The 27917-nt window shown below is 38.6% G+C and overlaps 1 protein-coding gene across 3 annotated transcripts; it reads left to right on the top strand.

Annotated features, from left to right (window-relative positions):
* On the top strand, positions 1-27149 carry TBX18 (T-box transcription factor 18). Of its 3 annotated transcripts, XM_049896648.1 has the most exons (8): positions 1-710; positions 1844-2048; positions 4217-4318; positions 7555-7726; positions 14679-14846; positions 17981-18045; positions 23638-23732; positions 25660-27149. In XM_049896648.1, exons 1-8 carry the CDS (start codon positions 386-388, stop codon positions 26382-26384), a joined length of 1857 nt encoding a protein of 618 aa, XP_049752605.1. In that variant the 5' UTR covers positions 1-385; the 3' UTR covers positions 26385-27149. The 3 variants fall into 3 exon arrangements, with proteins under 3 accessions (XP_049752605.1, XP_049752613.1, XP_049752620.1); XM_049896656.1 differs by lacking the exon at positions 4217-4318; XM_049896663.1 differs by lacking the exon at positions 23638-23732 and having other exon boundaries at positions 25660-25882.
* The last annotated feature ends 768 nt before the right edge of the window (positions 27150-27917 follow it).

The raw sequence follows: 27917 nt of genomic DNA, 5'->3' as shown, positions 1-27917 counted from the left end.
ATCCCTAATTTGTGTCCGCAGAGTGTTTTTTTTACCCATGTTAGTCCTCTCTAGTGCATCAGTCGAGGCAGATCTTGGAGCAGCAAGAGGAGGTGGAGGGGGTGGGAGCGAAGGAGTGCATCAGTGAGAGAGCGCGCGCGGGAGACCGAGGGAAGGAAGCTTGGCAGGCGCGTCGCTGGTTCCTCGGATCCCAACAGGAGCGAGAAAGAGGAAACGCCAAATTTGTTCTTGCCCGCGACAGGGAAGGGGCAGAGCTCGGCCTGCGTGAGGCCCCGAGAGTTGTTTAAATTTTGGTGGGGGAAGGAGAGCGAGTGTGTGCGTGTGCCCGCGTGAGTGTATATGAGAGAGTGGCGCGCGGCCGACGGGCGGGCGCCGGGCGGCGGGGATGGCCGAGAAGCGGAGGGGCTCGCCATGCAGCATGCTAAGCCTCAAGGCACACGCCTTCTCCGTGGAGGCGCTCATCGGCGCCGAGAAGCAGCAGCAGCTGCAGAAGAAGCGGCGAAAGCTTGGCGCGGAAGAGGCGGCCGGGACCGCGGACGACGGAGGTTGTAGCCGCGCCGGCGGCGGCGGCGCCGGCGCCGGCGCCGGAGGAAAGGGCTCCTCTGAGGGAGACGAAAGCGCCGCGCTCCCGCAGCCAGCTGGGGCGGTGTCCGGGCCCGACCGGAGCTGTACAGACCTGGAGCGGAGCTGCGGCTCCGGCGGAGCCGCGGGTGAGTCGGCCCTTTCCCGCCTAACTTCTACCGGGCGCGTCCTCCGGGCCGGCCCGTACCGCGGCCGCGAACCTTAACTTCTCAGAGTTTGGGGGTGTGCGTGCACCCCGTGTCCCGACGTGCCAGAGGCAACACGCGTCGGCCGTGAGTATCACGGCGAAAACTTGCTGCTTCCCTTGCCGCTTGTGCGCGCAACTCTGGTCACGCTCCAGACGGTTAAAATGAAGCTTCCAGCCTTGCTTCGCAACTCCTCAGCCGCGGCTGGGAAGTTTCCTCATCTGCCTCCCTTGGGCTCCCAGCCAATGGGTGCTCTTTTTTTCCTTACTAACTTTTAAAAGCGTGGTGGGTGGAGTGGGAAGCAACAGGGGAATCCCCCCGAAACCGGAACGAATACCCTAAACCGCTTGTGCAAACCAGGAAGAAGGCGGCATATTTGCAACGATTTCCCGGGGGTAGCTGACCATCCTCCAGCCTTTCCTTCTAGATTTCCGCTGTACAAGGCCGAGGGCGACCGCGAGGTTGCTTTTCGTGCTATCTCGCCGCTTTGCTGCTTGGCTAGAAGCGCAGGAAAGCCCGGGAGGTTGGCGGGAGACGGGTCTGAAGAGCTTTTTAGAAGTTGCCTCTCTCCGGGCCGAAAGTGAGGCGCTCAGACGCCTATTGATTGCGAAGAGAGGCCCAGGCGCTGTGGGCCAGGGGCCGGGACACCACGCTCTTTGGCTGCTTACCCTTCGGAGCAAAGGCTATGTTTGGACCAGCACTAGGGGCTCTGAACTCGAGAACCCGGCTCAGATTCTGTTGAGCACGAGTTCTAGACCCCCGCGGCGGCGCGAAATATTTTTGGGGCCTTGACCCCGCCGAGGCCGGGCGGGTGGGGTGGACGCGGCCCGCGCCTAGCTCGGGCTCCGGACTTGGGGGCCACGCAGGCCTCACTCGAGTGCTCAGTGTCCCCTCAGCGGGCAGACAGCGGGTGTTTATCGATGGGCCTGTTAGAAGGCTCAGATGGCACCAAGGCTTCTCGTTTTCTCCTGGTTCTTCTCCCTCTCCTCACCCCCTCCAGGGGGTTCGCGTCTCCCTGGCCGGCTTCACCTCTCAACTTCTCACCCATTCCACCCTCTCTGTCCTTTTCTGGCCAGGCGGTTGTGAGGACGGCTTCCTGCAGGGAGCTTCCCCACTGGCGTCCCCGGGGGGCTCCCCGAAGGGGTCCCCTGCACCTGCCTTGGCCAGGCCCGGGACCCCGCTGCCCTCGCCGCAGGCCCCGCGGGTGGATCTGCAAGGAGCCGAGCTCTGGAAGCGTTTCCACGAGATCGGCACGGAGATGATCATCACCAAGGCGGGCAGGTAAAGTAGGAGCTGGCGCGAACATTCCCCATGTCCCCCGACCCTGGTCTCACCTCACCTCCTTCAGTTAGGAAGGAGAAGGGCCTGTTGCGCAGTGAGAGCTCTGGTTCGAATTTACGGGCAGACGTGACAAGGCCCTGGACGGTGGTTCACTTTCGAGGTGGGCTTTGCCTTTCTAGTACAAGCCATGAGGTGCACAGCCTGGCTGCCCTATTACCGGATAAAAAAAAAAAAAAAGGATGCCGGGGAGAAAATCACTGCGCCATCGATGTTTGCAGTTAAGGGTAGTTATAGATTCGAAGTCGTATTTAAATCCGTCCATACATTTATTTAAGCTCTAGTTATCATTCCTGGGAACAAACAAACAGATTTTTTTTTTTTAACACCGTTTACTCTTCAGCCAAGCTATTATTTGCTTTTTCGGATTTGAGACTTTGAGGTTGGTTCTATATCAAAAGATTCACTGGCAATGTGAGGACGTTATGTGTTGTGCTATTTTGATGTTAGACTCGGATGAAAAGTCACTGAAGTCACTAATAATACATGTTCAACCGCCTGTAATTGCGAAAATAATTACCCTGCTTTAAAAAAAATCATTGTTTTATAGATCCACAGTTACGTGATTTTTTTTCCTAAATGAAATTCAACTTCTTAGTTCTAAATATGCTGAAGAATATAAAACTTTTCTAAGAAGTTATATCAGCTTTTTGAAAGTATAAAATTTGTACGTGCATCAGTTAGTAAAATGAATGGATTTGTTGGCTAGATCATATTAATTTGAGGTAGGCACAGAAATATTTGCATTTTAAAGTTTTCAGTTCATGTACTGCAATGAAATCTATGAATAATATGCTCACTTAAAAGAAACTTAAAAACACACACCACTCTTTCAGGGAGTACACATGGTAAAAACCTGGATAGCATGAAAATATCCAAACTTATTAGAAATTACAAAAACATATTTTATTGAATCCATATGGTACCTTCTGCATTTTCACTGAGCTTTTATTAATGATCCAAATTCAGCCTTCAACAACACAAAGCAACAGTTGTCTTATAAAGGAGGTAGTTACAGACCTTTACTCTTTATCTTACAGGTGCAGTGAAATACCACTAGAACAGCCGGCATATTAAAACTGTTCTCATGCCTAGTTAGGAATAATGGACTTTCTTTTCTCTGGAAGTGGTCTTTTAATGGCATTATTGCTATAGAATAAAAATCTGGTAAATAACCATACTAAAACTTGTGTTATAAGATTAAATTAGCAAAAATTAGATTTAACTGGAAAGTCCTAGACATAAATCATTAGATGACAATTTTTAAAAATTCTGTTTTTTTTCCCCACTCAAAACAAATAGTTTGCTGGTATTCCTTGCTACTACTATGTCCTTTTTAAGGGGTACGTGCATTTACTTTAGCATCTCCTTTGATACACATCTCTGAGAAGCCAAGAGAAAATGTTTATTTTAATTTGTTTTAATTAACAAAATTTTAAGTAAGTGTGGTTAAGTAAGAAATTATTTTCAGTGTACAGAAGGGGAAGGAATGATTTGGTAAATATGCATTGTGCTTAGTTTCTGCTTTCAATAAAGAAGTTTTACTATACCTTTCAAATTTAGAGCAACTTTTGCACTTCACCTTTACCATGCTGCAGACAGGAAGTCCTGTCTCAATAAAGAACATATTGTTTGGTTATAGCATGGCACATTGGCTCCTTGTGGCTTTTTATAACCCTTTTAAAATTTCACATTATAATATATTTTACCACTTGCAGAAATTCGACTTTTTTATTTTTATTATTTGATATATTTTATTATTTGTATTATTGAAGTAAATATGTTCATTAACTCTTGTTTTATAAAATAAAATGCATTATTTAGTGCTATTACTCCTTCAGTATACAGTTCAGCTTTTAAACTATTCTGACATTTCAGTAAACATGGAACACATGGACAGGGCACAACAAATTACAGTGAAAAAACATCAGTTTTGATATCCCTTCCCTGTGTTCTGATTGTTTGAATTATATTTACCAAAGTGAATGCTATAAATTTGTGTATATGAAAAATGGAGATTTGAGAGGTTTGTTTGCTTATTCATTCTCCATGTCTAAGCATAAACAAAAACAAACCCAAACCCTCTTTTCCTTTCCCTCCTTTACACATAGGCGCATGTTTCCAGCAATGAGAGTAAAGATCTCAGGATTAGATCCTCACCAACAATATTACATTGCCATGGATATTGTGCCAGTGGACAACAAAAGATACAGGTACAGTGATTGTCTACAGAAACTACTAGGATTTTGTAGGCTAGTACCTGTTTGATCTGTGAGGACTGTGATAGTTGTTTCCAGTAGCCTGTAAAATTTCCAGTTCCATAATCCAACCACCTGTGGGTTCCAGCAGCCCAGCTGGTGTCTTCTCTTTTAGCAAATGTGAAAACAATTTTTGTTTTGTTTTTAATAGACAGACAGATGTCTTCAAGTATAGCACTTTATCGACAGGGGCCACTTTTAATGCAGCTTGGTGTTGGTAAACTGAATGTGTCCTTTAGATGGGTTCACGTTTCGATTCGAATTTTGAGGGAAAATGTTAAGTTTGTAGATTACACTGTTTCATTTTCTTTGTGATTTTTTTTAACTCTTCAAATAAATTTTCTTTATAACTTGTTACATTCAAAATCATAAAATGTCTGGGGAATTTTTTCCTTTCCTTAACTTCTGAAATGTGAGAAAATTATTTCAGATTTTCTACAATTAAGAAAAATAAAATCTCATAATTTATTATATTGACATCTTTAAAATGTTAATAAACTGTTACCTTACCGTTGTTTTTTGGTTGATTGCTAACACAATATATATATATTTTTAAACCTTATAATACCTGGGTTTTGAAATAGAATATATTTATCTAAATACCAAGTAATCTTTGAAAAGATATACATTCTTTAGTTTCAAACCAACCTTTGCTCTTTTTCTTTTGCAAGAAAGCAAATCTGCAGTTTTTAATGATAGTGATTTTTATCTTCATGAAGTTAAAATCAGTAACATTTGAAAAAGGAAGTTTTGAATGTTTGGAAAATAGGAAGACGCTGTTTTAATTTTGGTTTTCTTAGTTTTTCATAAATAGAGTGATTGCAAGATTGCAAGTGATTGCTTTTAGTAAGTTTTTAAATGAAATCAGATTTGGTTTTTGCTACTTTTTAAAATATAGGGCTGCTTTTTTGAAACATTTATGGTGTTAAAATAGTATACAGGTTTTAATTAGCACATAGAACTATGAAATACTGCAAAAATGGCCATGTAAATGGCAGTTTAATTATTTGTATTTTATGCATAAGTTGTATTGCTTAGTTACTTTAGTTAAGTAAATCATTAAGATATTTTGCTAAAATTACCTGACTGCATAACAGGCTAAAAAGCATTGATGTTCATTCTTTTTATATAATTGGTTTAAAACCCATGTTCTAATTTGGATTTTGTGCTGAGGAAGGTAATGTAAATCTTAATGAGCTTAAAAACTATTACTGTCTCTTCTAAGTTAAGTCTTCTACTTCTTTCTCCAGATTTCTTCCATGTGTTTCGGATAGTTTATTTTACTTAACTGATTCTTATTTATTCGCACATAAAACAAGGGAATTTCAAGTATTAGTACTAAGATGCCGGATTTTAAAAGATAAACTTATAAAACATGAGTTTGCTTTCACTTACATAGTTTCCCAAGAAGAAATTTGTTTTCAGCATTTCAATTTAGAATATTTTACAAAGAATATGTAATGTGTAACATTAATTCTTTTGATGAATATAGATGTTTAAACTATTTAATATATATACTTTTTTCAAGGGTTTGATAGAGCATACAACTGTGTTTATTTTGGTAATGATCAAATTCATATTCACAATACAAATTTTTCTTTTGTTTCTAAGATTTCCATTTTATATTCCACTTTTTCCAGCAGTATTAGAAAAAGTTTTGGGGTTTATTTTCTGATGTCAAAAAGTGGTATTTAGTCAAGTTAAAATGATTATGTTTCATAAGAATGTAAATAAAAATTCACAAAAACCCACACTTGTGAAATTTATTTATTGAAATTATACCATACCAATTAGAGGAAGTTAAAAAAAATATTATTCTTCTTAATTTTGTGATTTTTTTTTTTCCCTAAGACCAGGAATTAGAGTATAGGAGGCATATTGAGAGTTCAAAAGAGAATGAAATATGTGACCATACTTGAAACAAAGGGTCTCATCAGAGATGTTATGAGAGGGTATCATGCTATTTAAAAAAGTAATTGGCAACAGTGAGCTCAGGGATAACAATGATTGTAAGGATGGCTCAGGACTGGGCAGTGTTTCATTCTGTTGTGCATAGGGTTGCTATGAGTCAGAGCTGACTTGACGGCACCTAACAACAACAATTGGCATACTACACAGGTAGAATTATCTGAGACCGTTTGCAGATCATTGCTTTAAGTTGTATGCCATATTTCAAAACACAAAGAGAAGAATATCTAAGTATATCATTTCATTTAATACCCTTTTCTAAGTGATTCATTAGTATACTAGTTTCTAGTTTTTTTGAATTAGTGTATGTTAAATTAACATTAGTAAATGAAAAATTAAACATAGGATTAAATATTATCTTATTACTGGAAGTGTTGTTTAAGTGTTTATTCTTACTAAATCAATATATTTGACATATATGAACAAAAACAATAGGATGGTTGTCTCTTAATTAAAAAAAGTAATATTAATGACCTGTGCCGTCATTTCAAAGTTTGATTATATTTGAAATCTCTTTGCAAGAATTTTCTTACAGGGGCCAAGAAAAATGTAGGAGATAAAGGCCTACATTTTCTGAATATACAAAAATTTTAAAATATAACTGAATAATTTATCTTCAGCATGTAGAATCATAGCATTAGGAAAAAAAAATTGTAAATGATAATAGATAAAATTTTTTCCCTATGAAAATCAAGTTTACTGGACCTTCTGACAATTTCCTCTTGCCTTTCCATTGCCTAGCCTGTGCATAAACCTAAAGTGGGAAGTGATCTTAAAGGAAGTGGAACAACTTAAGATATTATAACTCTCAAGTATTTTTGATATTTGCTTAAGGTGAGATTGATAATTTAATAATATTTTCATGTCAATTGAATATCCAGCTGAAAAGTTAAAAAATATTAGACTATCAGGTGAGATGCCTAATGTGAATATGTTTTTCATAAGCATTAAGACACTTGCATTTATGGTAGTTATAATGCACATATTTTTCACTAAACCCTTAACACACAACTTACTCTGAGTTGTCACTAGGCCGTCGCCACCTTAGAGAAGTTTTGAAAAGTACTTGAACTCATATTTTTTTATATACCGGGTATAAAGAGGAAATGTTTATTTTAGACCTTATAAAAAAAAGAAAAGATGTCCATTTTGTCAGATTTTGTGGAGTTGGAGATTCTAGGAGACCGATAGTCCATATACTGAACCTTGTCATTGCCTTGCAGGTATGTTTACCACAGCTCTAAATGGATGGTGGCGGGTAATGCTGACTCCCCTGTGCCCCCTCGGGTGTACATTCATCCAGACTCACCTGCCTCAGGGGAGACTTGGATGAGACAAGTGATCAGCTTCGACAAGCTGAAGCTCACCAACAATGAACTGGATGACCAAGGCCACGTGAGTAGACGGCCTCCCTAATGCCACACCATTCAATAGCATGCTTACATCTATATTGCATGTGACTGAAGGAGACAAACCCTTCTAAGATTATAGTATTCCTTTCCTGGTTGATCAGAGTGTGAACGGTCTGTTCAAAATCAAGGTTCTTTTTGCATCATTTTTACCTATGGCCCTGGTGGCATAGTGGTTAAGAGCTACGGCTGCTAATCAAAAAGGTCAGCAGTTTGAATCCACCATTTACTCCTTGGAAACTGTATGGGGCAGTTCTATTCTGTCCTATAGGGTCACTATGAATTGACTCGATGGTGATGGGTATATGCCTGTGGTCAGAGAATCCTGTGAGGTATTTAATAGGTTAAAACTAGATACTACATTTGTACGAGAATAAAAGAACCTCAGGCAAACTTTTTTTTTTTTTAGCCAAAACGTTTGTTTGAATTCCCATGAGGTGCTAATTATTATACTTTGTGTATGAATATTTGGGAATTGGGTTAACCAGGATAATTTATTGTGTCCCGCCTGCATCCAGCTCTCGTCCCAGCTGAGACTCATTGCTTCTCAATAACTGGGCCAGGCTTATGCCGTTTGTGTGTTTCGCTTACAAGTTCCCAATTGTTTTGTAATAATATCTAATGTGTCAAAATATGTTACTATAATTCTTTTTATTCATAAAACTGCTGAAACCTGATATGTAAGTCAAAGTTCAGCCATTGCAATAATATAGTCATTTTAACATCTGGTTAATTTTTTTATGCAGTATTGTTTCTAGGCAAGATTTCTACATTATTATGTTAATGAATAACTCTAGGTGCATGCTGATTTGCAATCAGAGTTAGCATTTCTATTAGGTTTTTGTTATTTGGGAGAGTTTTGATTGAGGCAGCATAGAAATGCCTTTTGAAGAATGTATTATACCTAAAGGAAGTCCAGCAAGTTCATTTCTCAAAGGGGTGACATAACAGCATGTTTACAAGCAAATCTTTTAAAACAAAAATGTAAACTGTCATAAACTAGTAATACAATGATGACAGGATATGATTTGCAAATTTCTAGACAGTTGGACTTAAAGAAAACCTGTAGGTAAATTTAATTGCTGTACAAATGCATATCTAGATTTTTTAATATGCATCTAGTGAAATCTCACTTTGCCAGTGCTTTTGTTTATTGTTTGTTGTCTTTTATAATTTAAAACAATCAGAAAACAACAGTAGATTTCTTTTCTGAATCCAACTTCATGCCTAGTATTTTAATGCATTACTTCTAATTTTCCTTTTTTATTCTTGTTTACATAGTCAAGTTTTAACAATTACTTTTTGTTTGACTTCAGTGAAAGGACACTGGTTTCTTCTGTAGCATTGAGGGGGCTGGAAAATGTTGCGTGCGTGTCCGTTAAGGATTCTGTCATTTTTGGGGATAGAAAACTTTAGATTAAATGCCATTTAGTGTCACTGGTTTTCAAAATCTTTAGTATACCACACTTCTGAGTTCTGTGGTTTTAAAGAGATAAATAGATCTAAAAACTATATACTAACATATATTAGTTATAAACTTATTTAAAAATTTAAATAAATCATTTTAGAACTCTTAGGTCAGATTACTGGATCTATATGTAGTATTTAATATATCTAATCTTAGATATATATTTAGTAATGATTATCCATATGATTTTGACTTTGTAGTTTCACTAGATTTTATTTAAAATACCATTTGTTTAAAGCACAGAAGAATAGATTGCGAACTAAAATTCTATTGCTTCAACATAAATAATTATAAATATTTCACTATTAGAAAAAATAAAAACAAAGCCGGTAATAGGCAAAACCTAGAGACGTATGTTGTCTATGGGTAAAAAATTTCCTTTAAGGAATGCACTATTTTAATTAAAGGAGGTAATTAGTGTGTGAAGGAGAGAGAAAGAGAGATAAGTATCTGTGACATTAGGGAGCGAGGAAATTGGTTTTGAGAATGGTAAAAATGTATATATTATAATTGATTTAAAAAAAAGTTGCCACTGAGTTGATTCTGTGACAAATGGCAACCCTGTGTCAGAGTAGAACTGTGCTTCATAGGACTAGAGAGGAAGTAGGAGGAGAAATGCTCTTTTTTGTTACTCATTTAAATAACATTTTTTGAAGACTTTATAAAATGTGGTGAAAGATACAAAGCCATGGTGTAGCCTAGAAGGAAGAAAAGACAAGCTTAATAACCATCCTGTCAGCCCTCAGAGAAGTCCTGAGGCCATTTTATTCCAACCAGGAGAAATCAGTTTGATGCCCCCAAATGAGGCTGGATTAGAGATTGGGAGAATTTGCTTCTAAACCTATTGCTGATTGTGACTCAGGGTCTAAGAAGACAGTAGTACTGTTCTGGTGGGACTTCCTAATTCAGGTGTCCTTTTCCTGATGCAAGACACCTTTCAGGGACTAACCTCTACCCTCATAAGGTTAAGTTCCCCCTGCCACCTTTCATAATTTGAAAGGAAGTATCACTAATCTCTGACTAATAAAGCTGTAGACTCAAATAAGAGGAAATCTCGTAATTTGCTTTCTTATTTTTTTCCCAGTTCCCAGCTTTACTCTGCTACACATGTGCAAATTGTCAACATAGTGACTTGAGAACTCCATGTAGACCTGGGACTTTTATTAAATACAGAGTTATTGCTGGAATCAAATTCTCACAGGTCTGGGACTAGACCTAGGATTGCGTTTCACCCTAACATGTAGTCCCTGCATGAGATGTGAGATTACCAGCCACTGTTGTTTGCCTCAAAGTGACTTTTCAGGTATTTGTATATCAAAGATTCTTTAGAGAAGGATATTGGTGAGAATCCAGAGTAGAAATGTCCACCACCCCATAGCTAATCTTTGAATGTAGTGAAGGCTTTATAACCCCTACCTGTTTCTCAAGGGCATCTGTAGCCACTTTTTGCCTGGTCGCTGTGGGTATCATCACAAAACAAGACTGGTGCTTGGCCGACCCACGTGCAGATCTACTCGTATTTATGATTAACATGCTTGGGTAGGGTATTCCTTCTCATCTTGTTCATGTTTCCCTGTTCACCAGAAATTTGCTTTCAGGAGGGAAAAGTTTAGATGAGAATTTCCCCCAAAATTTGAAGACACTTCACAGGTAACAGTGCGCCTTAAACCTTGGCAGGACTCCTACCTGCAGTGCTGAGGGCTTCTAGAGGAAACAGGGCCCTGCAGCCACAGCCAGGGATCTGTGGGAGGACCTGTACTCCCAGCTGCAAAGGATTTGCTGATACAGAGTCACTCTTAGATCTAAGTTTGTCCTCACCCCCTTCACATTTCACCTTGAGAGTTAGGTTAGGGAAGCACAAGATAATAGGAGAGGCTGTTCCAGTCTCCCTTGTGGAAGGAACTTGTAAGAGCTTAGAGATACAACATATTCACGTTATTGGGCAAGTCACTTACCCTTTCTGAGGCTCGGTTTTCTCGTGTGTTATATTGGAATCAGAGAACTTTCAGTGAATCCAATAAGCTGGTGACCTTGAAAACATATTCTTAAAGAGTGTTTTATATATGGTGTCACACATGAAACAAAAATAAGACCACCTTGCTGTGGAGGCTGTGATCCAGTGTGATAGCTTTGACCCCTACTGTTTTAAGTGAGTTAGTAATTGGCCTCACCAGAACTGCAGGGAGCCAGGCTTTGGTTATCTGTTCCTCTTTGGTCCTTTCCTTGGCTTTTCCAACACTGGCATTTAGGTCTTCTGGAGAATTTCCTGATTCAGCAGATAGTGTTTTCCTACTGAGCTGTTCTGTAAGACTGTCTATCAAACCAAGGGCACTTTAGGCCTGTCAGAGCAGAAATAAGTAATATTGTGCTTCTTTTGACTCAATAAAGTAGAAAAATACGTATCAATCTGCTTCATGAGAAAGCACTGTGTTTATTGGACATTGGTCCATGTGACTCCCTGTGTTACAAGGTAATGCCAAAAATCAAAAAGATCCTCCCTCTAAACAGAACAGAAAGCATGGAACATACGGATATAATTTTTTGGGTTTTGGCAGTGGCCATTATCATTGTGGTCTCCTTGTTTATATGGCCTGTGGTTCTCCTGGTTCTACATGTTCTGTTAAATAAGTAAAATGTTATTGATCACTCATCATTTTAAGTTTGGTGGTTCCTGAGAAAGCCAATAACGCTATCTTGTAAAGAAGAACTGAAACTTGTTCAACATTTCCCAAAAAGTTTCCAAAGATACAGTAAATTCCTATAGATAATATTGAAAATTATGGTTTTACTTGGATAATCTTTATGATTAGTAATGTATAAACGCAGGCACATACAAGCTGCGTGTGCATCCCATTCCACTGTGCCCCACCTTAGATTGTTTTTGAAATAAGGTGAAGATATAGACAAATACATTTAAAATGGCTCTGAAAAAATATAACTACTGAGTTCTAGATACTTTTCAGCCCTGCTGAGATATTGGGGTTCTGAGGATATTAACTTAGATTTCTATTATATCATTTCAAATGAGGATTAGTAGACATACTACTCAGATACCACCTTAGTTATCTAGTGCTGCTATAACAGAAATACCACAAGTGGGTGGCTTTAACAAACAGAAATTTATTTTCTTGCAGTTTAGGAGGCTAGAAGTACAAATTCAGGGTGCCAGCTCTAGGGGAAGGCTTTCTCTGTCAGCTCTGCAGGAGGGTCCTTGTCTCATCTGAGCTCCTGCTCCTGGGCAATCTTCATGTGGCTTGGCATCTCTCTCCCCCATCTCTGCTTGCTAGCTTGAGTTTAATCTTCTTTGTATCTTAAAAGTGATTGACTTGCTATACCTTAGGCTAATCTTACCTCACTGATATAGGAAAGACAACTCATTCCCAAATCAGATTATAACCATAGGCATAGAGGTTAGGATTTACACATATTTCGGGGGGACATAATTCAATCCATAATACTATACCCAGGAAATGAAAATAAAAACATTTGGATATGCTGATCATTAGAATGATTAGAATTACATCTTGATCCTGTGTTTTTCAAACTGTTTGACCTGACTCACAGCAAGACATACATTTGACGTTATGATCTAGTGTGTGTGCGTATGTGTCATTGTGATCTCCTTGTTTCTACACAGACATGCCCACACAGCCTGATTAACAGAAAAAAAATCTCAATGCAGTGCTCATCCTTACTACACGGACTGTACTCTGATTTTCTTCGCCATCTTATTTAATAATTTTATACATTTAAAAAATGTCCGGTTGCGATCTTCTACGTTGATTTCGTAAGCCACTAATGGGTGGTTGAAATTCTGCCCTTTCCTTAGACTTGGAAAGAGGAAAAAGAGAATTTGGCAGAAGTTGCAGGCTCATCTGTGTGTGTGTGTGTGTGTGTGTGTGTGTGTGTGCGTGCGCACGTGCATCTGTGTGATGATGAGGGCTACTGTCTCCTCTTGTCCTTTCCTCGTGTTCACACGGCCTCGTCAGCAAACACACCTGATGGGGCAGGGTCATGAGCTCTGCTAACCAGACCTTTCTTCCAGGAAAAAGAAAAACGTTAGGGTAAAACAAGCAAGCAAACAAAAACAAAAAATCGACCACAGCACTCTTTACTGTCAGAAGGTAAAGCCATCTTGTGGCAGCTAAAACACTCTCCAGGTATAGGACTATTTGTGTTTGAAATGACCAGAGATTCTGAGTTTTGCTTATTAAACTGCCCACATCCTGAAAATCAGGAAACGGGTTAGACATTGTGTTTTTCCAAGAGTTGTTTCACCTCCAAGCTCATCACACCCAAAAACCTAAATTCAAGCCTGCATCAGGAAAGATATAGGTGTATTAACCAAACTCATTAATAAATGACTCAGCCTGGAATCCCAGCAGCAAATAGAAAATCCTGCTGGAGAAGCCTATTTCTTCACCCTACCTGTTCAATTTTGAAAGCATAGAACATATAAACAAGAAGAAAAATTAATCTACGGTTCCATCACCCAGAGATGATCATGGTTCGTGTCTTTGCATGGGCCCTTTCTACTCTATATAGTCGTGATAAGTTTGCAAACAATTTTGATCCTGTTTTTTTATTTAACGTTTAAAAAGAAACGTATGTACCATGTTGTTGTATATTTTCTAAACACTGTTAGTAATGGCTGAATAATACTGTATCTCATTGTGTGAAAATGTTTTCATTTACCTAACCTCTCTGCTAATGGAGATTTTAATTATTTTAAGTGATTTTGTGATTATTTATTGTTGTTCATCTTTGTACACAAAAAGCTATTCTGAATTTGAAATATTAGAATGAATTCTCAGAAGGAGAATCATTGGGTAGAAGGCTGTAAACATTTTCAGGGTAATTGAACCATATTGTCAGATTCCTCCAGCAGAGTCTGAGAGCACCAGCTTTTCTATCCCTGGGCATCTGTTTTGGAAGCCTTGTGATAGAGGCACTGGCCCTGAGCTCTCCAGGCAGACCAGAGAATTTGCAAATCAAAATATGTCTACCCAGGCACACGAGGCAGAAGGTGGTGTATCTTTAAAATTCCCTTTGCCCATGAATGGGCATGTAGTATCACCAATGGAGGAAACATGAAGAAAACTAGGCGTGCAAATAATTTTAGGGGGTGTGTGCTGTGGAATTTAAATATAATTTTAATCTCATTGTTAGTTTTATTGGTTTTAAGCTTTGTGTTTTTATTGCACTCATAAATAAAACATCTATGGATTTATTCTTGTATTTTCAGTGATAGAAAATTTGATGTTAAATTTGTGTACTTGTACATAGGATTTCACCAAATAATGGTTTTATTTCTATTTTGTATTCTTATGCACATTTTATAAATGACTTCTCAGCTCTCCTGTTCCAATTTTGATATAGTTTATTAAATTCATACTTTTGCATTCTTGGAAACTTAAGTTTCATACCATAATTTATTTTACATAAATTGGCTTTTCTTTCCTCAACATAGATTATTCTTCATTCTATGCACAAATACCAACCTCGAGTACACGTCATCCGTAAAGACTGTGGAGATGATCTTTCTCCCATCAAGCCTGTTCCGTCTGGGGAGGGAGTGAAGGCATTCTCCTTTCCAGAAACTGTCTTTACAACTGTCACTGCCTATCAGAATCAGCAGGTATTGTTCCGAGAATTGCTGTTTTTCTACACTTTTTATTTCAGGTGTAAATAGAAAGCTAACCATCCTTTTCACTGTATCTAAATATTATGAATTTTTATAAAGCATTTGCCATGTATGACATCCAGTTATTTCCCCATGATCCCCCAATTAAGGCTACTCCGGTAAGGACTTCCTTAGACAAGAAGTGTGTCTCCTGACTGAGTTTTGTTCCATTTAGAGGCTTTCCATTTTGAGATATTGAATCAGAATGTCATATTTAAAATTAGAAAGCATGTTTATTGCCCAGGAAATAGAAATGTCAAATGTAGAAATGTGAATTGTGGAGAGTATGGGATTTGTCGGCTCATTTTATTTGAAAACTATCCCTCATGTATTATGAGAAATACTATTTCAGAGGCATGAATCTGATATAGTCATGTTAGTATCTATCCAAAAATGGTTACTTCTTTCAGGATATTCTTTAATTTTAATAGAGGGTGATATACATGCTTGTAATCTGAGAAATCAACAATTGTGTAGTGGTTTTTTCATAAAATTAGAAATAATTTAAGGGGCAAATATGTATAGTTCTTTAACGCTCTGTCTACAAGTGCTGAGTAGGTGGAGAATGGAATTGGAGGCAGTTATTTAATCCATGTGATTCAGGCCAGTTTTCATAATAAATAGCTACATAATTGAGGTTGGTGTGGCCTGTTGCAGGTTTTTCTTTTAATTAAAAAAACTTTTATTTCAATGGTTAGCAAAATTATTTTAGGTCTTTGCTTCTCTTTACATGTATATACACCCTAGTTAAGACTGGAAGGCTTTATAATATCTGCTGTGGTTTCTGTTGTTGTAAAGTTTCTTGGATCTCTGTCCTATACATTCCCCTCTAAGGCTGAGAGACTCATCGGCTCTCATCACTGTGGAGACGTCAGCCCAGGGCCACAACCGAAGCTGCCCTGTCCTCTCACCCTCGCATTGCCACACTATTATATGAGCTCTTAAAATCAGAAGGACCAAGGAAAGAACATGAAATGTAGTCTTTAGAAGGAATAGAGATAGTTAGGAAAATATTCTTAAAATATATTAGGGCAGAAATAGATTTTTTAAGGAAAAAATTAATACATGAGGAGAAAAGAGCAGAGGCATTTAGCACCTTATTAACAACCCAATTCATATTCCACATTCATTCATTCTCTTTCGTGCACCCAGACAAATTATCTGTGTTATGTGTGTATTTTCAGTGAGCTTCTGTGGCCCTGTAAGTGAGGTAGAGATACAGTGAGCTTTTGGTACGTGTTGGTGAATAGCTCACCGATTAGCAAACATTGACAAGCCGATGAAGACGGTGGAAAAATTGGAAGAAGGGAAATTGATAATGATCAAATGCAATCACATCCACCTTTTAATTTCCTAGCTACTATTTTTAAGAATTTACGGAAAATTGGTAGGCCTAGTAGTTAATAGCATGGGCTGTAAACCCTGGCATCTTAGCCCAGGGCTACTGCTTATTAACATGTGATCCTTCTTAAGGCTTAATTAAGCCTCAGTTAAAACATAAAAATAAAGAAGTAAACCTGGAGTAATTACCATGTAAGTTGTTGTAAGAATTAAATTAGATAATATGCATAAAATTCTTAGCATAGCATACATAGTATATACTTGATAAATGTGGTAATGCTAGTAATAAAAATGATAATAATAATGATAATAGTAATTGGGATATACCTTTATACAAGGAATCATTATTTAAATCTGTACTCTCTTTGTACTTTAAAAAAGTGCTTTTAAAAATATTCTGAAATGAACAGAAAATTGAGCTATGAAAATCTGTAAAGAAGGATTCCTTCACTGACAGTGGCAGACATGGTGAATTAATTCGCAGACCCTTTCATTATATCATTTATAATATATTCATATCCACATACTCAGAAAATATATAGAGCACACGTGTATTAGGTATTGCACACCTGATGGGGGATGGCTGAGAACATGCACCGGACAATATAGGGAGATGGCAGATGACTTTCCAAAGGCACTTTTCCTTGCCTTAGTGTTTTTGTCATTAGCCAAGATGGTATAGTCAGAAGTCTGTTAATTAATGTTCTAGATTTCATTAAGCCAAGGAATGTGGAAAGCAAAACATGATAAGTCTCTTAGAAAATAGGCTGTAAATTCCACTGGACAAAGTGGAGATCTGGCAAGAAACACATGGGTATTGTTTGTTAGTGTCACATTTAAGATAAACCAAACCAAACAAAACCCGTTGCCACTGAGTCGATTCCAACTCATAGCGGCATTCAGGATGGTATAACTAAAAAAAATTTTTTTCGTAAACACTTGCACCCCAAATCTTGTAGTCTTAGTGGTCAAGAAGCTGGTTATGCGTATTTTCACTACATGTATAAGATTTAATCCCGTTGGAACCTTCAAGCAGTAGTTACCCCTAGTTAGGTAGTCACCATAGTGCTCTGACCAGGTCAGGACTTGAAAACTAAAAGATGAAAAAATAAAACTTTCGGTGAAGAGTCACAAAGATGATTAAAGGAAAAAGAGATAAGATAAAGAAGTGTGTATTACCTAATTCTAGAGAATAAAAAACTAGGATCTATAAATATAAATATAAATATAAATATAAATATAAATATAAATATAAATATAAATATAAATATAAATATAAATATAAATATAAATATAAATATAAATATAAATATAAATATAAATGGCTGTCAAATAGAAGTTGGCTATTAGGGTTCCCAGTCACCATTGTTGCAAGAGAAACAGGATTAAACCACATCCCAAAGTTAGAAGGAGAAACTTCAGTTTAGAGAGGATAGTCAAACATTGGGCAAGTTACCAACAGAAGAGTCAGGGATGTGGAAAGCAAAATAAACCTTTATCTATTTATAGCGATCGAACAGGGGTGGGGAGTGTCTTTGTCATGGCAGATGAATGTCCTAGATGATTTCTGAAATTTTCTTTTAGCTTTTCTTCTAGGATGTTAAAACATCTGGAGGATTGGAAAGAGGAAACAGAATCCTTCAATAGTTAATTCTGGAATAGTTTGTTTTTCTGCAAACATTTCTGTCCATCGTAATCATACTTGGCACTTATATAAGATTTGATGTAAATTTTTTTCTACTCTGCAGATTACTCGCCTAAAGATAGATAGAAATCCATTTGCCAAAGGCTTTCGAGACTCTGGGCGTAACAGGTAAGCCTTAGTATACAATATTCTGGCTGTGATAAATATATCTGATGTCTTATTGTGAATTTTCTGTTACAAAGTAAGCAGTTGAATTTACTAACATGGTTTTGAAATAATTTCTTTTTGAGGATTTAAATTTGTTAATACCATTGAGCTTTGGAGGCAACTTACTTTTGGATGTAATGATGTGGCCTGCCCTTTCTTTAGATTAACTTTCATGTACGGTGCTGCGTGAAAATAGAAGTTCTCAGAGTGTACATTTCATGCTGCTTCTGAAGGAGTCTTGGGGAAACCTGCCCTTACAGCTCCAGGGGCCTGAATACCCCAAGTCAGTGTCCTTTCTGCATCTGTTACTGATTTAGAATTTGCTTAGTGATACCAACACTATTATTGATTCTGTCTTCTGAGTATGATAGGGTCTCTTGTTTCCTCATATTTCCAACTAGAATATGAAACTACTACCCCATTGCCAAGAGAGCTGATGTTTTTAGTTTCCAAATTTGTCTTGGCTTCTCTGACAGCCACACACTTGTTTATTTTTTCTGTGTCTCGTTTTATGGTGTTTGTGCTAAGTGGGAGAGCTGCAATAATGAATTCCACTTTATTACTTCTATCAAAAAAGCAAATCACCTAGTCTTTGTGCCAAGATTTTTTTGGATTTATTGATATGATTCTATTCCAGTGTAGACCAGTGCAACATTTTCTAAAATAGCCATTAGTAGTAAAAGTGGTTAATAATAGACTAATGTTCTCCAAATGCCTTTTTGAGGTAAAACTTTGAACTAAATGTTTTTAAAAACATCTTGCTTTTAAAAAGAAGTGTCTAAGTAATTTTTATTATTGTTTTATTATTTTAGTCCAGACATTATTCTAAATCTCCTTGAAATTTTATATTGATAGGCTGTGTTTACATGAAGTCAAAATCACCGATTAACTCATTTTAGAGACAGTTTCATTTCAAATTTTAAAGAGAAAATGATCAGATAGTAGTCCAGATTTTTAGTTCTTCCAGCTAGGCAATTTGGCAGTGTAGGTATAGACAGCAACCCTTTTCTCAGCATACACACAAGTGCTTTCGGAGACTTGGTTTCACTCCATACTCAAGCGCATAGTTTAAACATCATGCAGTATGAGAACTAAAACACATCAATGACCCGTTGAGATTAGAGCAGCCTTCAGTTTAGTGCAGGTGGAGGCACAGCACTGACTAACAGCAGGACTTCTCTTGGAAGTTCTTCACTCCATAGGAAGGTTTGGATGTATTCCTAATACATACTAGCTGTCTGCTGTATTAAAATTATTCTATTTTGTTTTAGACTTCTGTTTCAAAGTGAAGACAAACTTTGCCTCTGAAAACTGCTTGGCTTTGGTCATATTAACTCTGATTTATCTTGCTGTTTAGAGGAGCTTCTGAAAATTGGGTGTGAATCAAACCATCAGTTAGTAACCTGAGATGGTCACTAACAAGGGTGACTTGAAGGGAACTTTTAGGATGACTTCTTTTCTAACTTGACAAATACTTTGATGGAATATTCTGGCAGTTTTGGCTTTAGCAGAACAATACTTATCCATTTAAGACTCTTGTATTACTTTCGGTTCATTTTTGAAGTAGTAAATTAAAAATATTTTTATAAACATACTTTGGATAGATAATAAGGAATGAACTTTGAATGAGTATACTTGAGACAGTAGATGTATAAAAATGTTTCAGGAAGAATTTTAGATATGTCAGCATAATGAAAAGAAATTTTACTTTAATTTGGTCAGTGACAAAAATCAGTGACATTGGCGAAAATAAACTATTAAGCCTATTGTTTGGTATGGTGAGGTCAAAATGCTAGTTTTGATATGACATCTTTATTTCCCTTTGGGCGTTTTGGGAATGGTGACAGAGCATCTGTGATGCTTGCTACTGTTTTTTTTACCTGACTCTAAAACTTTTAGTTTCAATGGACAGACAGAAAAATAATTGTTTTAATACTATTTAAACTTTTGTTAAAATTAAAATTTTTTATTTTGCTCCAAATGTGTGAACAGTATCTTAGTCCAGGAAAAGCAAGTTGAGCCTGTACATAGCCTTCGTACTAATGAAATAGTTTCGCTCTTTTTTCCCTCTGTTTACTATAGATAAACTCGTCAGTACTTACTTTGGAATGCTAAATATCTATATCACTATTCCTTGTTTTAAAAAAGTCAAATTTAAATGCAAAAGATACTTATATGGGAAAGAGAGAATTTGGTCAACTTTAAACATTTATAACATCTATTATTTTCTTAAGGAAAAAAAAAGCCTAAGTTATATGTAAGACTTGGTGGAGGGCACAGTGCTATCGGGTGGGTGGGTGGGGGGTGATTTTTTCCTATATTAATTGAGAAGGAAGCCATGGAAAAAAAAGTTCAGCATATTCCTTTATTATGCCTGGTTCTGTTGTACTATTGTTACTGCTTTTTAAAACACATTTTATTTTTATTTTCCCCAGTATGTGAAATAAATTAATTGAGCAGGACAAGAAATAACGTGCAATTGTGATTGCTTAAACTGTATAAAACAATTTGCTTTAATTAAAAATGATCCCTTTCTGGCTATTTACAGCTCCACAGCCTATTTTATAGGAATCAGTAGCTTCAGCCCTTAAAAGCTCTCCTGTAAGACATTTGCTATGTGAAACAGAATTTATGTGCTGAGAATAGTTTCATTCTTCAGTTAGGCCTTAGGTTTGACCCTATAAAATTTTTTACTCAGGAAGGTACAAAAATTTCTTCTCTTTAAATACTTCAGGAAAAACATAACCATTTCACTAAATAAACTTGACCATTTGATAGCATAAATTAGGGTGGTGATAAAATGTGGAAATTGTTCAAAGGCATCTTGTATAAATTATCGCCTTGGCTGCACTCCTGCAGGAGGTGCCTTTTATCTTTTCTTTAACTAGACAGGAAAAGTCTCCATTCCTGGAGAAAATGAAGGCTTTTTTTAAAAAGTCCAGATTCAGCTAATAAATATTTTATAACTGTTTCCTGCAAAATATCTGAAATCCTTTCTGGAACTTGCAGTGTGAAACATCAGCCTCAGGAAAAATATCCATAGCTCCAAATGAGATCATTTGTAGATATGTCACCTTCCGAGCATCTCCTTAAAGCTTAGTGCTGTATGGTTGTGATGATCAATAATCTCTCTCCAAGAATCTGGTCTGTGAATTTGTATTAAAGCAAATACTGCTAAAGCGAATAATGCGGTAATGTTCATCTTGATATTGAGTAAATCAAGTCCAGTGGATGCTCGTTAAATACCTTCTAGTATACTACCCTCAGGACCGCTCCATGACCATTTTGGTATCCTTAATATTTAAAACTACAATTACTAAGAACTCATCTCTGTGCTCATAAAAAGAAGTTTTATGTAAAGCCATATCCTAACATTCTATAGCATTAAACTTTTTTTTTAAAAGCATGCTTCTAGAAAGTCATAAAAATTTTGAATTAATATAAGCTAAAATAAGGGTAATGTCCTAAACAGCACCCAGCATTCGTTTGTCCAGTAGTAAATGCAGCCCATGTTCACATGGGATTTGGGGACTGACCAGGCCTGCAAAACTGTCCAAAATCAATATTTTGATTCACCAAAAATATTACTGAGTGATCTTGGATTTGTCCTGTAGTTTGACTGCAATTAAGATGTCTGATTCAGGGGAAATCACATAGTATTAAAAAACTTTAGAGCTGGAAGGGGGGTCTGAAATTTTGAAGTCTAATCCTCACTTTATGGGAAACTGAAGTCCAGGGAAGTTAAGAAATTACTTGAGGACACACAGGGAGTTATAGTGAGTGGCAATCATAACCGAGTTCTCCTGACCCCAGTCCAGGGCGCTTACCCCTAAATAGTCCTCTCTTTGTGGGACACTGATGAGACCTGGAGATGGATCCTGACCTTCATTCCCAGTGTAGCCCACGTAAGGCAACATGTGGCTCTACTCTGTGCTCTGCTGTACCCTGTGACAGCCCAGTACTGGCACCTGTGTAGGGCTGGTGCCGTCTCCTTGAAACGCTCTCAAAGCACATTCCTCCAACCACCTGTGACTTAAGAGATGCGTCGGGTTCATGCGTGCACTCATGTGATGATGTGTTCATGCATGAGAACGTGCGCATGCACACACACCACCCTTCCACACACACACAACCTTCTCGGATCACCCAGATGGGGCAGTAATGCTCCTCACAGAACAGCGACAGAAATCAACAGGTTAATAGAGAGGGACTAAACGCTGATGGTCTAAGGAAGCAAACTCCATGTGTAAAACCCTGAAACTGAAGGCAAGTAGTGTGAGATGGTGAGATCTACACAAATCACTCACCAGCAACATTGAGAGAGCTTTCGACATTGTTGTGTAGTTGGTATGGCACTTTCAGGTGATTCCTGTAGTCTTAGTTCATAGCTCATCATGAGTTGGGGATGCAGGGAATCCAGAGGGGTAGGACCTTGGGTCTGAGCTATGAAAGATAGATCTTGCAGCGTGTTTAACAATCACAAGAGAATGGCTGAGCATTATTTGACACTCTAGGAAGCAGGCATTTCGTACATGGGTGCTATATGTTTCATGAAAAGAACAATGATATTTAGATTAACGATTTCTTAAGGCTGTGGTGGTTGAGGGAAGAGTGGTGAGGTCTCAGGTGTGGTTATCTTGAGAATGGAATAGTTGAGCGAAGGGCCTCATTCCCAAACCTAGAGAAGGAGAAGACTGAATCCATCACTCAGGATAGGTGATTTATGTAGACCAAACCATCTTAGAGTATTAGTTGTCCTTCTGTCCAAGGTTTTAAAATATATGTAAATCATGTAATTAGTCTATAATCAGCCTGTTCTGTCTTATTAAATATTAACTTATCAAGTGTACAGAGGGGCTTTATTTTTGATGCTAATACTAAGTCTGTATACTGTGTTGGCTTTGCGAGATCACTGTCCTGCTATCCTCCTGCACAGTGGGCTGAGAAGCCAGTGCTGCCCCCTCCTGGACCTTCTGTTGCTGGAGGGAGAGCCCAGGTGGGCTGCGTGGGGTGTGGTGGAGATTGTGCCCTGAGAGAGAAGTCAGTTTTCTTTGGATGAGTACTCCTCTGAGCTGGATACTAAGGCAGCGAATGATGGGGCAGGAATGCCTCTTAGAAAAGGGATGGCTTTACAGGGGCAACTTTTGTGGCAAAGCCTTCCTCACCAAGGGGAGAAATAATATGACAGGGAGAGAGGGTGGATTCCAGACCACAGCAGAGCCTTGGCCTCACCTCAGCTCCTTGGCCAAAGAGGACAGCATTTTACCCTCCAAGATAGGCTGTTTTCTGAGGATGTTAGCGGGACGTATTAGGTAGGTTCCAGCCTCTTCTGGTCCTGGTGAGAGAAAGGTCACTCATCTCAAGACTATTATCTTCTACCTGTGGCAATCATCTGACCTGCCAATGGCGGGGTGGGGTGGGAGGGAAGGAGGATGGGTACCGTCAACACCAGTGTTGTTTTCTGAGATGCATATTACCCAGTAACAATACAAAGCACCAACTGCACCTGACTAGACTTCTCTTACCTACCCTCATCTCAACCCTTCCATTTAGAATGGGGTTGGAAGCCCTGGTGGAGTCGTATGCATTCTGGCGACCTTCACTACGGACTCTTACCTTTGAAGATATTCCCGGAATTCCCAAACAAGGTAAATCACAAAGTCCCCTGGATCATGTCTGCAGACTGTTTATGCCTAGAAGCTCAAACCTGTTGTCGAGTCAATTCCAGCTCATAGCAACCTTATAGGGCGGAATAGAACTCCCCAGTAGGATTGCCAAGCCTGTAAATCTTTACAGAAGCAGACTGCACATCTTTCTCCTGTGGAGGTGGTGGGGGTTTGAACCGCAGACCTTTTGGTTGGCAGCCAACCACTTTAACCACTCTGCCACCAGGGCTCAGGCATTGAAAAAATACAGAAGTTACTGTTTACACCTGTAATGGTGATTTCATCACCAACATTCTCCTGCTACAAAAATCCATCTGTTTTCTCAGGCAGTATAGGGAAGCTCCAGGAAAGAAGGCTGTCATGGTCATAGGTTAAATCTTGGATGTTTTAGACTGTTTATATATTGCATTGGAATCTCTGGGTAGTGCAAACAGTTAATGTACTCAGCTGCTAACCTAAAGTTGGCTGTTCGAATCCACCCAGAGGCACCTCAGAAGACAGTTCTGGCAATCTACTTCCAAAAAGTCAGCCATTGAAAACCCTATGGAGGACAGTTCTACTCTGACATACATGAGTGGGAGTTGACTTGACAGCAACTTTTTTTTTTTTTTAATGTGTCATATGACTTTTACTTTACCTTAAATCTCTTATTAAATTTAGAGGTGGGCTAGTGGGTGCTGGTGTCAGGAGCACTTCACGAGAAATTGCTGATGCTGGTCCCACCCTTTCTTGCCAGATGCTTTCTTCATTCCTTCAGAATGGCCTCTGGGTAGGGTTCTCCTAAGGGGTTTTTGGTGAGAAGGTCAGGCAAACGCCCCTGGACCCAGCTCTGAATGTTTTGCACAAACCCAGGGCACGTGTTTCCTCAGAGGGAGCTGCAGGGCATGAATGAACTTCCTCTCCAGTCTGCTCAGTAGATAACGGCTTTCTGCCCACGCTTGTAGTCAGGCTTTTACTCATGGTCCTGCCCTGCTTTCTGGTGAGAACTTGGCATACTGGGTTGTAGACGATTATCATGGATTGATTGGGCTTTTAGGTTATTTTGAGAAGCTATATAAAACACTGTTGCTGCAGTAATGAAGGTTTGATAGCCTTCGTAGCCTTTTGGAATCCCTCCTTTCCCCTTAATTTCTGTCACTTACAGACATCAATCTGCCAGCAAATCTGGAGAGGGGAGTCAGCCACCATCACTGTTATTGATTGGATGCAGGGTTAACCACCCTCTTTAAGTTTCACAGGACCGTTTATTCATTGGATCTCTGCTCTTAGGTTAGCATGGGTTTTCTGGTTGGGGGTGAGATTTTTGAAGTACTAGACTATTGCCTTATCGCAATAGCCAAAACCTGCCAAGGCACACACATAAGCTTTCAGTGGCAAACTGCAGGTGTGTTTGAGGCTAGGTGTACCTTTGAGCAGTCTGGCTCTTCCCTTTGAGTTACTTTTTTTTCTTGCAAGAAAATATATTGATCCAGAGTGAGCTTTGCTGAGGGAAAAAATGAAAGATGGTAGAAGAGAGGTGATGGTTACACTTATGGAACAAAGTATGGAGTAAGACAAAACATATTTTATAAAGTTGCTGGTAAAGTCAGTAATGTCTACTAGAGTAAATGAGAAAGCTAATTGAGGGTAGAAATTCTTTGTGGTAGTGTCCCAATATTTTCTGCAATTAAAAAAAAAAGAAAAAAAACTTCATCCCGTCGTAAGATAATTTGCGTTAAAAATATTGAGGCAATCTGTGTTTAAATTATGTCAGTCCGAATTCAATTAAATTGTAAATTCTTTGACAGCCAAGACCATCTCCTTTTTCTCTTTCCAACACCTGTTGTAACAAGCTGCGTCCAGCATGTGTTTACAAAATTCAAAGAACAGATGACTCTTGACATTTCAACTGTTTTTTTTTTTTTGGTAGGAAATACAAGTTCGGCCACCTTACTCCAAAGTTCTGGGAATGGTGTTCCTGCCACCCACCCTCATCTTCTGTCTGGCTCCCCTTGCTCCTCTCCTGCCTTCCATTTGGGGCCCAATACCAGCCAGCTGTGTAGTCTATCCCCGGCTGACTACTCTGCCTGTGCCCGCTCGGGCCTGACCCTGAACCGGTACAGCACATCCTTGGCCGAGACCTACAACAGGCTCACCAGCCAGACAAGCGAGACGTTTGCACCCCCCAGGACTCCCTCCTATGTGGGTGTGAGCAGCAGTGCCTCTGTGAACATGTCTATGGGTGCCAGTGATGGGGACACCTTCAGCTGCCCACAGACCAGCTTGTCCATGCAGATTTCGGGGATGTCCCCCCAGCTCCAGTATATCATGCCTTCACCATCCAGCAATGCCTTTGCTACTAACCAGACCCATCAGGGTTCCTATAACACGTTCAGGTTACACAGCCCCTGTGCCTTATATGGATATAACTTCTCTACATCCCCCAAACTGGCTGCCAGTCCTGAGAAAATTGTTTCTTCCCAAGGAAGTTTCTTGGGGTCCTCACCGAGTGGAACCATGACCGATCGGCAGATGTTACCTCCTGTGGAAGGAGTGCACTTGCTTAGCAGTGGGGGTCAGCAGAATTTCTTTGACTCTAGGACCCTAGGAAGCTTAACTCTATCATCATCTCAAGTGTCTGCACATATGGTCTGATGAAGCCTTAAAGTTAAACTATGTTTGAATTTGTCTAATGTATTTTTTCTTCTTTTTCCTTTTTTTTTTGAAGCAATATGGAAGAATCTATCTATAGCTTGTAAAATGTACATATAATAGGAAATGAAGGCTCATTGAGCTTTTTACTTTCTCGTGGTGAGATTGTGATTATCTGTTGGTATATATGTATACTGTACATACATAACATAGCATGTGGAATTCTGCAGCCTACAAAACCACACCCTCCCTTGATTTTTTCCCCTAGTTCATCCAGTTGCACAGAGTACTGGCATAAATGTAGTATGTTTAACCCGTGTTCTTAGACTTTTTTAAAAAACAAAGGATAAAATTTGGCTATGATACTAACCAGACTAAGACTTGTAACTTAATTTATAAGAAAAATTCTTTAAACAGTCTCATACTTCAGTGTTGATAACCAGCAGTAACCAGCATAGAGTCCTATGATTTCTGTTATTCTTGGACACAGTATGTGTGAGAACCTTAAATGCAAAAGCCGGCTGAAGTTGTTAGTATTAGATATGAGGTATTTATAATCACGAAGGATTAGCTTTTGTGTTCGTGCTTGTTCTTATTTACCACAGATATTCTATGACCTTGGGTCTGTAAAAACTCACAACCCATAATAATTGTTGTTATCTTCTTAAGAAAGGTGAGAGACTTGCCTGGTTTTTGTGGTTTTTTTTTTTTTTTTGTCACTTTCCATTGGACACGTAAGAGGCACTTATTCATCTGCAGAGAATATATTTCCAGTATTATGATTTCTTGTTTTATTTAGTTGATCAAATAGACCATTAAAGAATGTTCTGTAAACATTACTAAATTCTGATTTTCAAAAGGGAAGGAATATATGACTTGAATGGAATGGCAAAATGAAAATAAATTCTCATCAGATTCTGTGATTCCAATGAGAAACATCCATCTTTTAAATCAAGAAGAATCATATTGTCAGCTATTCCTTAGGTTTTTATGTAGTTTGTTTTTTCGTTCAGGAGATGTTTTCCCTCTTCTTTTGAGATTCCTGACCCATGGTCTATAAGTAAGGAAAACGATATTTGTGCTTCTATTTATGTCTCATAACTCCTACAACTTGAGACCTCCCCCGCTTCTTAACCTTACCCCTCTGTCTGAGTCGTCCCCAAACAGATACATCCTAGGCCTTTATGGCGTTAAATAACACTGTAAGGAATTTCAGGGGGTTATCTTCAGCAATCTGTCTTTTGGGAGTTGTAGTGCAAAGGCCAAAGCCCATTATTATAAAGGCCCTCTTGGAGGACTAAGGAGGAAGATACTAATTATGATAAAAGGACTATAAAACTTTAAAACTCAACAGCATTTTTAACCTCAAAACTGAAGAAATGAAAAACAGCATTCGCTTTTTAAAAACTCCTGAAAATAATGTGTATGTGATTTAAGATTTAAAAGCAAGGAACTTACGTAGCACATTATGAGATGAATAGAAAAGGCTAAGAATGAGTGGTGAGGAACATCACCATACATCTGGTGAGAAACTAA

The sequence above is a fragment of the Elephas maximus genome, chromosome 1 (assembly GCF_024166365.1).
Source record: "Elephas maximus indicus isolate mEleMax1 chromosome 1, mEleMax1 primary haplotype, whole genome shotgun sequence".
Taxonomy (NCBI): Eukaryota; Metazoa; Chordata; class Mammalia; order Proboscidea; family Elephantidae; genus Elephas; species Elephas maximus.
The sequence above is the reverse complement of the archived record's forward strand: the minus strand, read 5'-3'. Positions and strand labels throughout refer to the sequence as shown.